Source organism: Acanthisitta chloris, unplaced genomic scaffold (assembly GCF_000695815.1).
Source record: "Acanthisitta chloris isolate BGI_N310 unplaced genomic scaffold, ASM69581v1 scaffold8533, whole genome shotgun sequence".
Lineage (NCBI taxonomy): Eukaryota > Metazoa > Chordata > Aves > Passeriformes > Acanthisittidae > Acanthisitta > Acanthisitta chloris.
The window spans coordinates 1-13,563 of record NW_008664272.1 but is presented as its reverse complement, the minus strand read 5'-3'; the positions used below and the strand labels follow the sequence as shown (position 1 = coordinate 13,563).

Genomic DNA, 13,563 nt, shown 5'->3' with positions numbered 1-13,563 from the left:
TGGCCTAGACAGGCTGGCAAGACAGTGCTTCTCACTGAGGCTCTGTATTGCACACTACACTTCTAAAGAGTTATTGATGGGCTTGCAAACCATATTCCATTTAATTAAAAGAATATTTATTTAAGAGAGAACTAATTCTCTTAGAACCAGAGCTAGAGATCAATTACAAATAGCTTAGCCTGTGTATAAAATCAATCCTTAAGACAGAGTTTACACCTCTAGCATTTTGACATGCTGACTGGCCATTAACATGGTTACTACCTAAGAAAACTGATACCAGTTTCTTCCTAAACACATCATGCTCCTTAGAGGACTATGTAGTATTTCACTTCAATTAACTCTCTGAATAAGCTCTCCTGGCACAAAATCAACAGCTGACATTAGGCTCAAACAAAATGTTTCAGTACAGAAATACAAAACCAGACACACCAGAAGTTCACAAACCTTTTAACAACAGTCAGTAGCAGATGAAGAGGGGAAAGTTTAAAAGAATAGACAAGGATAGAGTAATACTGCCCTCCATTTTACCCACCAGCAATCTGTGGTTTAGAAACTTCCTATGTCTCCACCTGTGACAGGTCTCAATGTGCTTTTTCTCCACCTCCTTGTCTTATTCCTTTTTGAAGTCACTTATGCTTTCAGTCCCACCATATCCTATGACAATGAGTTCCACTCCTTAACTATGCTCCATATGGAAACAAAACAGTATCATACTTAACTATGCTCCATATGGAAACAAAAAAACTTATGATAGTTTTCTTTTGTTTATTTAAAGGCTGCTGTCTGTCAACGATATTGGATAACCTATAGCTCTTGTTTCATGAGGAGTACAGGGTAATTGACCTCTTTCTACTCACAGCTTTGTAGACTTCCATCACATCCCCACTCTGTCATCTCGTCTCACAGGTGAAGTGTTCTTTATTTAACCTCTTTCTTAGAGAAGCTGTTCAACACTTGAATCCTTGCCCTTTATTTGTGTAATTTTAAATTCTATTATATCCCTTCTGAGAGGGAGAGACCAACATTGTGCATGCTGTATTCAAGATGGGGATGTGCTCATCTCCTCTGTTTTCCCCTCCTTTTCTAATAATATGTAATATTCTCTCTGTTGGTTTTGCTCACTGCTTGGCACTGGGCTTACATTTTCACAGAACTGTATCAATAGCCTCAGAATCTTCTTCCTAAGTGGTAACACCACTATCATATGTGGCAATACACAGTGAGGACTGCATTTTCCTCACATCCACTTCTTTGCCTTTATCAGCCTTCCATTTCACCGGCCACTCTATTGCCTGGATACATGTTGCATAGAATGTCAAGGCTGATTATACATTCTATGTCATAAAGCAGACAATTGAGAACTATGTTTTGAATTGCTGATAGAGAAAGAATAAGGAGAACAGCAAATAATGTAATTCTCGTTCTGCAATTCTTGTGTCAACTGCAGGAAGTTAACAACTCTTACCTGATATTTTAACTGGACTTTGAAAGCTTGGCTGAATTTTGTGGACATTGTCATTTTTTAGAACTTGGTCCAAAGGAGATCTCTCAAAGAACGTGAGGACAACTTCAGATCTTGAATACTAAAACAGAGAGAAAAAAGAAATCCATTTTTTACCAGTAGTTTGTTTTGTCCCTCTTCTGCCTTTCCACCTTTTTGTAGCGTGACAGAAACACTTATTACAAGCAACAGCTTGGGGGCATCATTACACAGTTCTGGCACTCAGCATTTCTCCAAGAAGCTCAATAATTTGGTGCTTCTTTCAGAGTTTGGTAAAGCAAATCACTTTCTAATCTGCATGAGAGTGCATGTCACCATGAAGGAGGAGTCAAGCTGGGCTAAATTGGAACTTGGCTTACTCACCTTCCAGGGCATGTTTATAATAGTTTTCAAAAGTTTTTCCACTTCATTAAGTCTGGCTTCTATGTCATGGGCTTCTTTTATTGTGATGAGCCCTACAAACAAAGTAAACAGATAATAAGCATAGACAAAAGCACATTTACACACCAGCAGCCAGCAGCAGCCACTCAAGATGTGGAACAACCTCAAAAATGCCTCCCAGAAATGTCTTTTAAACCAACTCAGGATAAAGCATGCATGGCAAACTGAGGTGGGTGTGGTTACAAGCAGAGTTGCAAGCCTGACACAGGCTCAGCTGGTTATGATCATATTTAGGAACTGCAAGACAAGCAACAGTAGAACCACCTACTCCCTCACCTACAGGTTCACTACACAGCATTCCCAGCAGTGATAACCAAACAGCCTGTTTTCTGCTTCCAAGAATTATTATTCATCCTTTTCTTTTCCTTTCAATAAAAGGCAAAAGAAAACCCACGAAAACAAAAAACCACAACCGACAGATAAGAGGAAAAAATAAACACAAGCTAAACAAAGGCTCTGAGGGCAGTTTTGCATTTTTCTGACTGTAAGCCCCAGTGAGTGGCCCAAGGAAAATTTCTCAGTATCATATTCTTCAAGTGCACGACAACTGTTTTGACCTTTTTTTCATATGATCACTGAATTATCACAGTGCTGTAAGAGGGATTAAAATGGAAATTTTACTGTCCAGTGTCCAGAATGATGCATTACTATGCAATTCTGAATTGCTCAGTATGGTGATCTACAACTGTAATACCGTATTTTGTACCTATAACCTGCAGAGCATCTGCAACCTTCCCTCTCTACTAGCAGACTGAAGGAAATATAGCACAGGTTATATATGTGTATAGGGAATAAAAGGAGAAGAAAACCTCAAAATCTGCCATCCCTCTAGTGGCCTTTTTATTGGTCATATTTGCAACCTACTTTTTCTAACCCAGTCATCATTTAGCCTAGTGGCCTTTTTATTGGTCATATTTGCTACCTACATTTTCTAACCCAGTCATCATTTAGCTTCTACATTTGTGCATCTTTTCCAAGTAACAGGATACACACATGAAAATGTGTGAGATTAGTGAATTTAACACACCACATCAAACAAACAAGCAAAAAACAAACCCAAGAAAAAGCTGGAGCAGGAAAAAGACCCAAAAAAATCAAAACCATCTAAACTAAAAATCTAAAATCCATCTAAACTAAGAGTCTGTGGGAAAGCACTTCAATATACTAAAACTGTGTTAAACTAAGTGCATCTCCACCTCCCTATTCAAAAGACAAATGCACAGAAAGACCCATCAAACATGCACAGTGTGGGAACAACATCCACAAACAGTCTGCATCAGTCCTTGTTGTCTGCTACCAATGAGATATGATCCCACACAAACTTTCCAGACAAAAGTGTGACTTTGTAGCTGTCAGCTCTCCTCCAGTTACAGCTCTAAATAAAACAGAGATTGTCTCCAAAGCAACCAGGTTTACTTGATGGTTGTCCCACAAAAGTAGCCTGTTTGTATAAGCCTTTCTATTGCTCAACAGTCCTTCATTTTGCCTGTTTTTTCAGCACCACTATCACCTCACCCTGGCACAGCTCACTCCCTCTTTTGACCACAGAAGATAGTGTGTGTCTTGCTTTGACTGGTGTACACTACAGTCAGGCAGATTTGCATGGAAATTCTCTGAAATGCTGTAAATGTGAATAAACTCATTTGCATGGGTCCACAGAGTGCACATTAGCTGGGTTGTGCTTGACATTACAGACCTGAATTGCAGACCAGCACCCTTCCCTTCGCCTTCCTAACTACTGGGTATGAGCAGGCCTGGGTGGATCTGCTTTGCCCCTCCACAAATACGTTCCAATCCCACATTTGAATGAAGTTCAACCCTTTCAATAAAAGTGGTTTCATCTTCCCTAAAAAAAAAAGGCTGCCAATGGCCCCACAGGTCAGCCACACACCTATGAAATATGCTGTTGCCCTGCTGTAGCCCACATCAGAGAAAACAGAGCCAGCCACCCTGGTGCCAGCTACCACAGGGTGCCTCCACTTCTCCTGCTGGTCTTGATCCACTTTGCATAAATACTGACAGTCAGAACAGAGACTGCCCGACTGTGGCTCCCACCTTGCAGGTGAACACCTCATCACTGACCCACTTGGGATTCATCATTCAACTGCTCTCTCTCAAATCTGCCCTTGATCTCGGACCCTTTCCCAGATAGGCATTTACTGTCGAAACTAGTATTTTACCAGGAAGTGGGGTACTTTCAAACAAATGAAGATATTCAGACAGGGAGGGGGGGAGAAAAGCAAAACAAAAAACCTCCACCTCGCCAGCAACCCTGAGCATTCATCCTGTGAGGAAAACCAGCCAAGCGGTTAGGATTTTCTCTCATTAGTAATCAGGGAAAGCATCTGCAGCTCCACACGGTCTTTTTATGCTTCAGCAAGAAGTCAGACAAGGCTGTCAGCCTGTTGCACTGTCACAGATTGCCCCGTGGGAGGTTTTACAGCTTCTTGCATTCACCAGGAATTTCCAGTCCTGGTATATTTCCTCCTTCCACAGCTCTTGGAAAGATACCAGCCATGTAAACCCACACTCCGACTTGGAAACTGGCACAGACAACTTGTAACATCTGACACTTAAAAAGACGTTTCTTACTGAAGATTTTAGTAATACCAAAACCAAAAAGCAGACAGCGTAGGAAGGACAGTGATACATCTGCCTGGACAGCTTCCTATATATGTGCTTAATGACTGCAGATGCACAGCTTTGGGGTGTAAAGCTGCTGACCTTAAATGAATTCCCCATACAGGGAATTCAGTTGGGCCAGGCTAACGCCTTCCTTTTCATACATCTACAGCCCAAATGCACAGAAACCATTTGACTGGCTATATATATATATTGAAACCTGTAATTACTTTTGCAGTTGCCATGAAGTTTGTAAAGCCCTCATTTGTCTTAATTCTACAAGTCTCTGTTTTTAAGAGTTAACAGATGCTCTTGTGGTTTTTGGTTAGTCATAGCCTATGATCCCACAACCCAAGGGACTGCTTCCAACCCCATGGCCGTGTTAACCAGGGTAAGGCACTGCCTGCCCAAGCAGCCTGGAAGAGTGGAGGTCCTGGTCCCTCCTTTCAATCCCTTTCAGCACTTGTTAACTGGCTGCTGTCATCAACCACAGCACCTATGTGCATGAGGAACACTGTGGTTTCGCAAGGTAAAGTCTCTGGTGTCAACACTGGTTTAAGGTGCTCTCACCCTCTCTTGCACCTCATTTCCTCTCCCACACCACAACACAGGGCTGCCTCTGCTTTGCCAGCACAATTAGGTGAACAGTAGGGAATACCTCAAACTGCTCCTGTAAAAGGCTTCACCTCAGGAAACCCCAGCATTCATGGAAGAAGCAGGAGACTGCAGGCTAGCATGCCCCATTTAAACTCCTTTGACACCCAGGCACTATACTGAGTTTGAGCAGGAATCAGCATTTGTGTAAAGGGTCACTGAACTGCACCCAAGTTTCCATGTTTATTCTTCACTTTGTGGGGGTTTCTCCCCTGCCTGTCTTCTTTCTCCTGTTCAAAAGATTTGAGGAGGCAGAAAGAAAGGAAACAAACAAACAAAAAAAAAACCACAAACAAACAAAAAAAAAGGAAGACAGAGACTGATGTACGATCTCCAGACACTGGAAACGCCTGAACAGACAGACAGACACACACACACATGCCAGCTGACTCTGCAAACAGCCCAGCACCCTCACCATTCATTAACCCTGACACAAATGCACCACAAGCTGGATGCATCTGGAGTGTGTGGGACCCACTGGCCACGTATGAAACATCCACATAGCAGCTACAACATGTCAAAAGGCTGTTGTCTCTGCCCAAAAACCCATAAATACATGCATAGCCTATCTTTCCATCTGAGGCTTTTACACCTCAAGAACCCTTACTCGGTTTGCTATAAAATAAAAGTAAGATACCAGTAAAAGCAACAAGTACCCTGGAACCAGTTGAGCTTTCTTCACTTGTTCAGTCATGCAACAGAGCTGAGCTCAGAGCTGGGAAATTTGTTAGTGAGGTCATGGTGAAAGGCTGTTCTCATGCCTTTTTCTCTGCCCTGGCCCCTGTCTGACTGCTAATGGAAAACATGCACAAACTCCTCCCAGGAACACTTTGCTCTCTGTCTTGGTACTGTGCTTGGACAATTCGCTTATTTCAAGTGATTTAAATGCTATAAACACCTATGTTTATAGGGTTTGAGGTAAACTGGAGTCCCACTGGCTCCTTTTTTTTACCACAAACCCCACTGCCAAATACCACAAACCTCTAGGATTCCTTCAGCCTGCACTCAGGGGAGCCCACATGCTGGGTGACAGGGGGGATGACACAAGCACACTGCCTAACCCAGGGTGGCACTCACTTGTACCTGGGAGATTCCTTTTAGCAGGGTTCTGCTGTGTGCACAGCCCTCATAGTCAGTGACCTCATTCAACCCCTTTGACATCTTCTCTGCCCTTTCCAGACCAAGAGCCCCAGGCAGAGGCCCTAAGACTGGGTTAAGATTTGCTTGCAGTTTGACACGAAGCATACATAACAACTTTATGCAGAGCAACATGTGTCTGGAAAAATAGAGTGCAAACAGGACCAGAGGCCTGCAGCATCCTTCCTGCTGTGGGATCCTGGTGCCGAAGCAGCTGCAGGAGGCTGGGTGAGCAGGCCAGCAGCTGTGTACCTGGCACACTGGCTCACAGCGTGGGAGAGGGGCCCAGAGCTGCAAACAGGCAGGAAACGAGCTCAGCAGCAGAGGAGAATGAACTGAGAGCCAATTTCTGATGTAAACACACAAGACTTGGTAGGGCTGTCATATTACTGCCATGTGAGACACCAAATCTGCAACTAATGACATTCTGAAAACCACAGATAATGCACCTCATGCTGCTACCAAAGGAAGCAGGACAGGAATTGCAGCATGTGCCTCATGGCTTATAATGAAATCACAGAGCAGTTCTGACAACCAGCATCCATGATGTGCATGCTGTCTTGAAAAACCTCTAATGCCTTCCGAGGAAGAGTAAGTTCATGCCTAAATCAAGTATGTCTCCTATGTCATCTCTCAATGATGACACACAGAAGTCTTTTTCTGGAGATGTATTGCTATGTACAAGTTGCTATGCATACATGATCTCAAACTGTGGGCAAACCCTATTTCTCCAATCTGAAAGACTACACTTCATGTTTGTGGTCAGGACAGGAACAAAGAATGTCCAAGAGATACCCTACTTTCTCACAATTAGTTTGATATGTATAGGAGGCCAAACAAGAGCAGAAGCCAAGGTATACTTTCTGAATATGTAAGATTACCATGGTCCAGTAACGGTGGTAGGGTTGGACTCAACAACCTTTGAGGTCTCTTCCAACAAGGCTGATAATATGATTCTATGATTCTATGAATGCCAATACTCCTAAATGCTGTGTGTTTCAGTATGTCCGTGAAGATTAAAATATTGTATTGAGCCCCTCTCATTGAATTCTCTCTCCATTCCCTATAGGAAGACTGTGGAGTAGGCATCAAAGGGGAAAAAAGGAGTAACAAATAAATCTAGGGCAAAATCACTGTGTTGTACTAACCTACACTGCAAGATAGACTGAAGGACTAGAGATTCAGATTGTGAGCCCATCCTTCTCTCTTTGCATGAGCCCATGAGCAGCAGTTAGAGATTCCAAATCTTTAAGGCAGACATGCAATTTGTCTTGCACAGGAGACTGCTACTGTGCTCTCTCTCCCCTGACCAGACTGCATGGCTTCAACAGGAGATATGTCCCTTTTCTCCAGTTACAGCATTCATTAACACTGCAGTGCTCAATCTTTTTCATCCTTTACCCTCATTCCTCGTTTCCCTCAGATATGTTCTAACCCATGTGCACACAGACAGTAGGAGAAAGGTCCCAGTCATGAAAGCAGGTATACAAAATCACAGAATAATGTTAAATAATGTTCAGTAAAAGAGTCCAATTTGATTTCATTCAAAGAAGGAGAAAGTACAAAGTCAGATCAGACTTCTGGGGACCACATCCAGCTGATTTCTGAACATACTCACAGACAGATATTCCACAGAAACATGCAGGAACAGAAGCTACTCAGCTGGCACATGGATCAGGACTGAAAGGAGACAGCTCAGCCCAATGTTTTCTTCTATTTTGCTCCTTTGCCCTGCTTCATATTTCCTCCCTCTTCTGAACTAAGCTCTTCCCAATACCATTCTGTCATCTTTCCATGCTTCATGGCCATGATGCCTCACTCCTCCCAGCAGCTGCCGGGGTAGCATCCCTTCTCACTACAAACACATGCTCCCTCAACCTCGCCGCGTGGGAGCTATGGCATTAGCCACCTCAGAAAGATTCTGAAAAGGACAAAACAGCTCCCACTAACAGCTGTCTCCTCTCTGATGAAGGAGAATAAGAGAAAAGGTTGTTAGAAGGGCAAAGGAATACTCAGGGGTATGTAAAGGCAGGAAATTTAAAAAAACCCCAGCAGATGGAAAGCTTGTTTCACACAACTTTTTGTCAATAACTCTGCAGAAATAACACCACAGGAATCCCTTGCCTCCAAAGACTTGATAAGATCCAGAGAAGGGAAGATAATTACAGGCAATCAGGGATATCAGATCTTCAATTACGAGAGACCAGAACTGTCACTTTTCTGTTCTCTGCCTCTGATTTATGCTGTCCTCTGCAGCATCTGGTTCTCATCACTAGGGACAGGATGCTAGAGCTTGCTACAGCACTGGTCTGACTTAAGTCTGGAAGATCTGGTAACTGCTCTTTGATGCCTCTTGTCTAATTCTACAACACCTCTCTCTTGGGGCAGACACACTTGCCCGTTCTCCTGTTCAGTCTGGAGAAGAGAAAGTTGTGTGGGGACCTCACAGCAACCTTCCAGTATCTGAAGAGGCTACAGAGAAGCCAGAGAGGGACTCTTTGTTAGGAACTGTAGTGACAGGACAAGAAGTAACGGGTATAAATTGAAAGAAGGGAAATTCAGACATTCAGATAAATTTTTTACTGAGTTCAGTAAGACACTGGAACAGGTTGCCCAAAGAAGCTGTTGGATGCCCCAACCCTGGCTGTGTTCTAAGTCAGGCTGGATAAAGCCTTGAGCAACCAGGTCTAGTGGGAGGAGTCCCTACCTATGGCAGAGAGGGTTGGGACAAGATGATCATTAAGACCTGGTCCAACCCCTTAACGTTCTATGATTCTATGATTCTTCCGCAGTTCATATGAAGCAGATGTAGGGTGGGGGAAATTCCTCTCTAAACAACTGTCTGACTGAAATCCCCCAGAGCAGAAGTTGTCACCGTGACCACCTGAGGACCCTGGCACACTCAAATACCCAGGCAAAGCAAGGAGGCAAGCTAAAAGCTGGTAAGTCCAGAGCCTCAAGATGATGATTTTTTCCCACACATTGTGTTATTAGTTATGGGATCTCTCAGGATCTCTGGAGGGCAGATGGCACCTCTTGGTGGCAGAAGTCAGCAGACAGGCTTTCCCCACAAAGCTCCTTGTCTTCATGCCTGATGAGCCGCAAGAAAGAAAAATATGTCAAAGGAGCATGAGATAAAAGTGAACAAAGCGGTCTGATGAAAAATGCAAGCTCCTACAACCATTTTTAGTGCTGATTTCTTATCAGGTGATAATTGTCATGAAAAACACACCTCATTTCCATTCCTTTCCACCAAAATCTACCTCAACGCATTGCCTCCCACAAAAAGGCAACTTGTGCCTAGCTTTGTAACAATACATCATTATCTCCATCATTACCAATGAACCATGAAATTCAGCTAATAAAAAAACAAACCCAGGAGTCCCAAACTTAATTTTGCTTTTAGAGTGCTGCTAGAGCCTGATAACCAAAAGCTGCATCCTTTGTCTGACAGACTGAAGCTCTGAGCAAGCTCCACTAATGAACTGTTGACAAAGTCAACAATGAAAAGAGCACAATAGATGCAGTGTATTTATCTGTATTGTCACAGCACCAAAACAGCTGCTGTCTGTGGAAACCACTATGCTGCTTCTGTAGAGCTCCCTCTTCTCATAAATCACACTCCCAGATGGTCTTGTAAACAACAACACAACAACATTAGAATGCAGCATATAGAAAACAAAGTTATGAATGCAACATTTGCAAGCAAACAATGTTCCTGAGCTGGCTCCTTGGAAACTGCCTTCTGCTTTGTGCATGTCCTTCCAACGGCAACCCTGGAGGAGCTTCCCATGTGCTTGCCAGTGCACAGCCACTCGGACACAAACAGCACGAGGTAACCAAGCCACAGGTAGGCACAAGTCTCAGAGCTGGAGCTCAGTCATCTGTGAGGGACTGCTCAGGCTCTGTTGCAGATGAAGTGACTATCTCTACACTATGAGGCAAACTGAAGGTGCAAAGTTTCTATAGGAAATTTCCATTGATGGACAGAGGTTGAGCACCATCAAGGCAGAAGGAAACAGAAAGGTTCTGGAGAGTCACAGGTCCCCATGGATGGTAGCACGCTGCTGAGGGAAACCTGAAGGCACAGAAAAGGAACAGAAAGCTGCTCAGGGAAAGCAACTTGGAGAGCCAGAGAGGAAATAACAGAAAGGACAGCAAGACAAAAAAAGGCCACGACAGAGCAGAATGAATCAGAGGAGACAAGGAAAGAAGGAAAATGAGAACTTAGGGAAGAGAGGCCTATCTAGTAATAAAATAAAACTATCATAGTGTTTCGCACTTGGTAGTTCAGAGTATCAGAGCAGGACCAGGCACAACACATAGTCACAATATGAACAGTGACATTGGAAGAGCATCTGAACCTCTGCTGTGATGACAAAGACAAATGCAGAGGAGGTTGGCAAAACCCACCCAGCCACTCCAAGGGTAAAACACATCTCACCATTGCAAAGCCGTTAATGTTCTCTTTTTGGCTTCCTGGTCCCACACTCACAGGGCTGATCCTGCCCACACTGAAGTCAGTGGAGAAGGAGATGTCTGACTGCTGACTGCACTGAAGCTGAATCAAGTTATGGGATAAATCTTAGATAAGAACCCCTCACAAATAGTATTTAGAGAAAATAGGATGGGGAAAAAAAGTATTTTTCCAGGTTTATACCTCACTTTTGGTGTCTATTTGGTCTCTTGCAACTATTTCTAAATCGTCAGCTTCTAAGTCCATAGCTCTGCCTTTTTCATGAAAACTGATTTAAATACAAAAGCTGTTTACTTGGCATATAGAAACAGTTTGATAACATTAGGCTGTGTTCTAGCTCTGCTAAAAGTGAACTAGCCTGTGTTTTTCTGTGATCCTCTTTTGTGCATCTGCCTAGAGCAAGGGATGGGCACATTTCAAAGACAAATAAAATACTAACAAGTTACCGGTAACATCATAGTGAATCATATTTAGTCACCCTGCAGGTATGCACATATCCAGCCTTGTTTATCAACTGACTAGTGAGATGCCTTGTGTTGTTCAACATCCTTGGCCTTTAGCATCATAGTGTACTCCAGATGCAGAGAGTTCACTTTGCCACGTGTTTTTATTAGTTATCAAAGACAAGACCAGACTGTGTGAATGCCATGCTCCCCCTCACCCCCCTTCTGGGACTTCCCCTCTTCTCATGGCAAAGAAAGGGTAAGATGAACAGTCACTGCAGGAAACTGTACCTTTCATTCTCTCCTCTGCAACCTCAAAGCATTCAGCAGCTCTGAGAAATACAGAGAGGGAGGGTGCTGTGGAAGTCAGTCCAAGGAGATGAGGGGTGAATAAAGGAATGCAGAGGATGGTTTGCTGTTGCTGAGCAAGAAAAGGAGCACACTCCTGCTCAGTATGAGCTATTTGCTGAAGCCAGCAATAATGGCAACAACCAATTCTTTCTAATACTGCTGACATTTCAAAAAAATTTCTTATTTTAAAAAGTTAATAACATCAAATAACTCAAGCTTTCACACTTCAACCATATCCCTTAAATGTAACACTGCAGCTTGACTGAGCTGTAGGATAATGCTAGTCCTTTTAATGCTCCTTAGGCAAATCTGTAGGGAATTTGGAGTCCTTCAATGCAATGCAAATTTGGTTTGCAACATTTCACCACTTCCTCCAGATAAAAGGCAGAGCTGATATTCACCTTCTTTCAGAAAGCCCAAGATAAACACACACACATATACAAACTGACATACATATGCATATATATTTGTATGTATATAAAAATAGTCACACACATGTATATGACTAAATGCTAACACACACAGGAGTGGGCTTTTGTCAGGTGTTTTTGTTGAGTTAAGCATATTGAGCTTCGCTGTAGGCAGCAGAACATCTGCTTTTAAACAGGACATTAAGAAACCATGCTTACCCCATGAATTTTGTAAAGATCGGAAATGCCCCATGCAATCTCTTACATTCAAAGCTTTGCATCAGTGTGACTTAGTTAAATGAGATTTTTGTTTCAACTTTGTGAAGTTATACAAGGCTGTGGCCAGTCAGTTTAAAATGCTACTATGATGAAGTGTTCTCTAGGCAGAGAAGCACACTCTGCAAAGTAATTTTCTTTAGAGCAGGAGCAGCATAATTTTAAACAGCATTACTGAAATTGTGACGCATGCCAAGATTGCTTAGAAACTACTCCTGATTTTTATTCTGTCTCTGTTGCAAAGTTAACCCCCACCCCCTCAACAAGCTGAACGGATCACAATCTGCTTATATTGGGCTTCGATTTTTCAGATCCTGGACTGATGCTTTGCTCATTCCTAATTCTACTAAAGTCAGTATGCCTGTTACTGAGATAAAGGTAAGTCAAAGTTGCTGGCTCTAGGTCTTAGGCAAGGATTCAGCAATGCAGGCTGAGCGTGGTTAATGTTTCCCAGGTGTTCATACACTAGTGGATTATGCTACCTGGGACTGTAAAGTAAAGCCAGTGCAAGGGACTACAATCCCATCTGGCTCCAACTGCACTGCTTCAGAGAGATGTGAAAACAGTTTACCATTTTGCAAAAGCTGTGGCAGGCCTTTAGACAGGATACGAACCACACTCACTTAAGAGAGGCACTGAGGAATGAGAATGGCGTTAGGAGAAGCAGCAGGTCCTGAGTGTAACCAATGGGGGAGCATGCTGGGAGGGGCAGGAGGCCAGAGCCAGCAAGGATCCAGTCCATTTGAGGCCAGACCCAACACACACCCCAGCCCAGCTGTCCAGCTACTCGTCAAAGACCCATAAAGTCAAGAAGGACTACCAGCATCTTGGGAGGTCAAATTTTAGTCACAGTGACCCTGGCAGGTGCTGTGCTCTGCAGTCCACAGGCAGGCTGGCTCCAAACCTACCCAGCATGCTCAAAAGCCAGGACCCAGGTGCCATGCACACTTAAAGGCTATGTTACTTAGAATTTACTGCCCCTCAGCACGACTAAGCATCACACTCAGAATACTGTAGGTAGGGCACACGTAGTGGTTAGTAAGTTTCTGCAACACTTTAGATCCCTGGTCAGCAACATAACTGCATGAGGACACACACCAGGGCACACAGCAGGGCTGAGAGGTGGGGTCTGGGATCCGCAGAAACAGAAGGAGGACTCCCTCATTCCCAGCCTGCACCCAGGCGGCGGGAGACAGAGCGCCGCGCGGACCCAGCCCCGCAGGCATCTCCCGCCCGCAGCCCGGAGCGGGC

At 43.7% G+C, this 13,563-nt stretch overlaps 1 protein-coding gene across 1 annotated transcript in view; it reads right to left on the bottom strand.

The window, feature by feature from the left end:
• Positions 1-2,855, bottom strand: part of PXDC1 (PX domain containing 1) — a 13,072-nt gene extending 10,217 nt beyond the window's left edge. The window contains exons 1-3 of the mRNA XM_009071281.1: positions 2,807-2,855; positions 1,865-1,956; positions 1,466-1,583 (exon numbers count right to left, since the gene is read on the bottom strand). Coding sequence (XP_009069529.1) covers positions 1,466-1,583; positions 1,865-1,956; positions 2,807-2,855 — 259 coding nt within the window. The remainder of the gene's footprint in view (positions 1-1,465; positions 1,584-1,864; positions 1,957-2,806) is intronic.
• Positions 2,856-13,563: the final 10,708 nt, after the last annotated feature.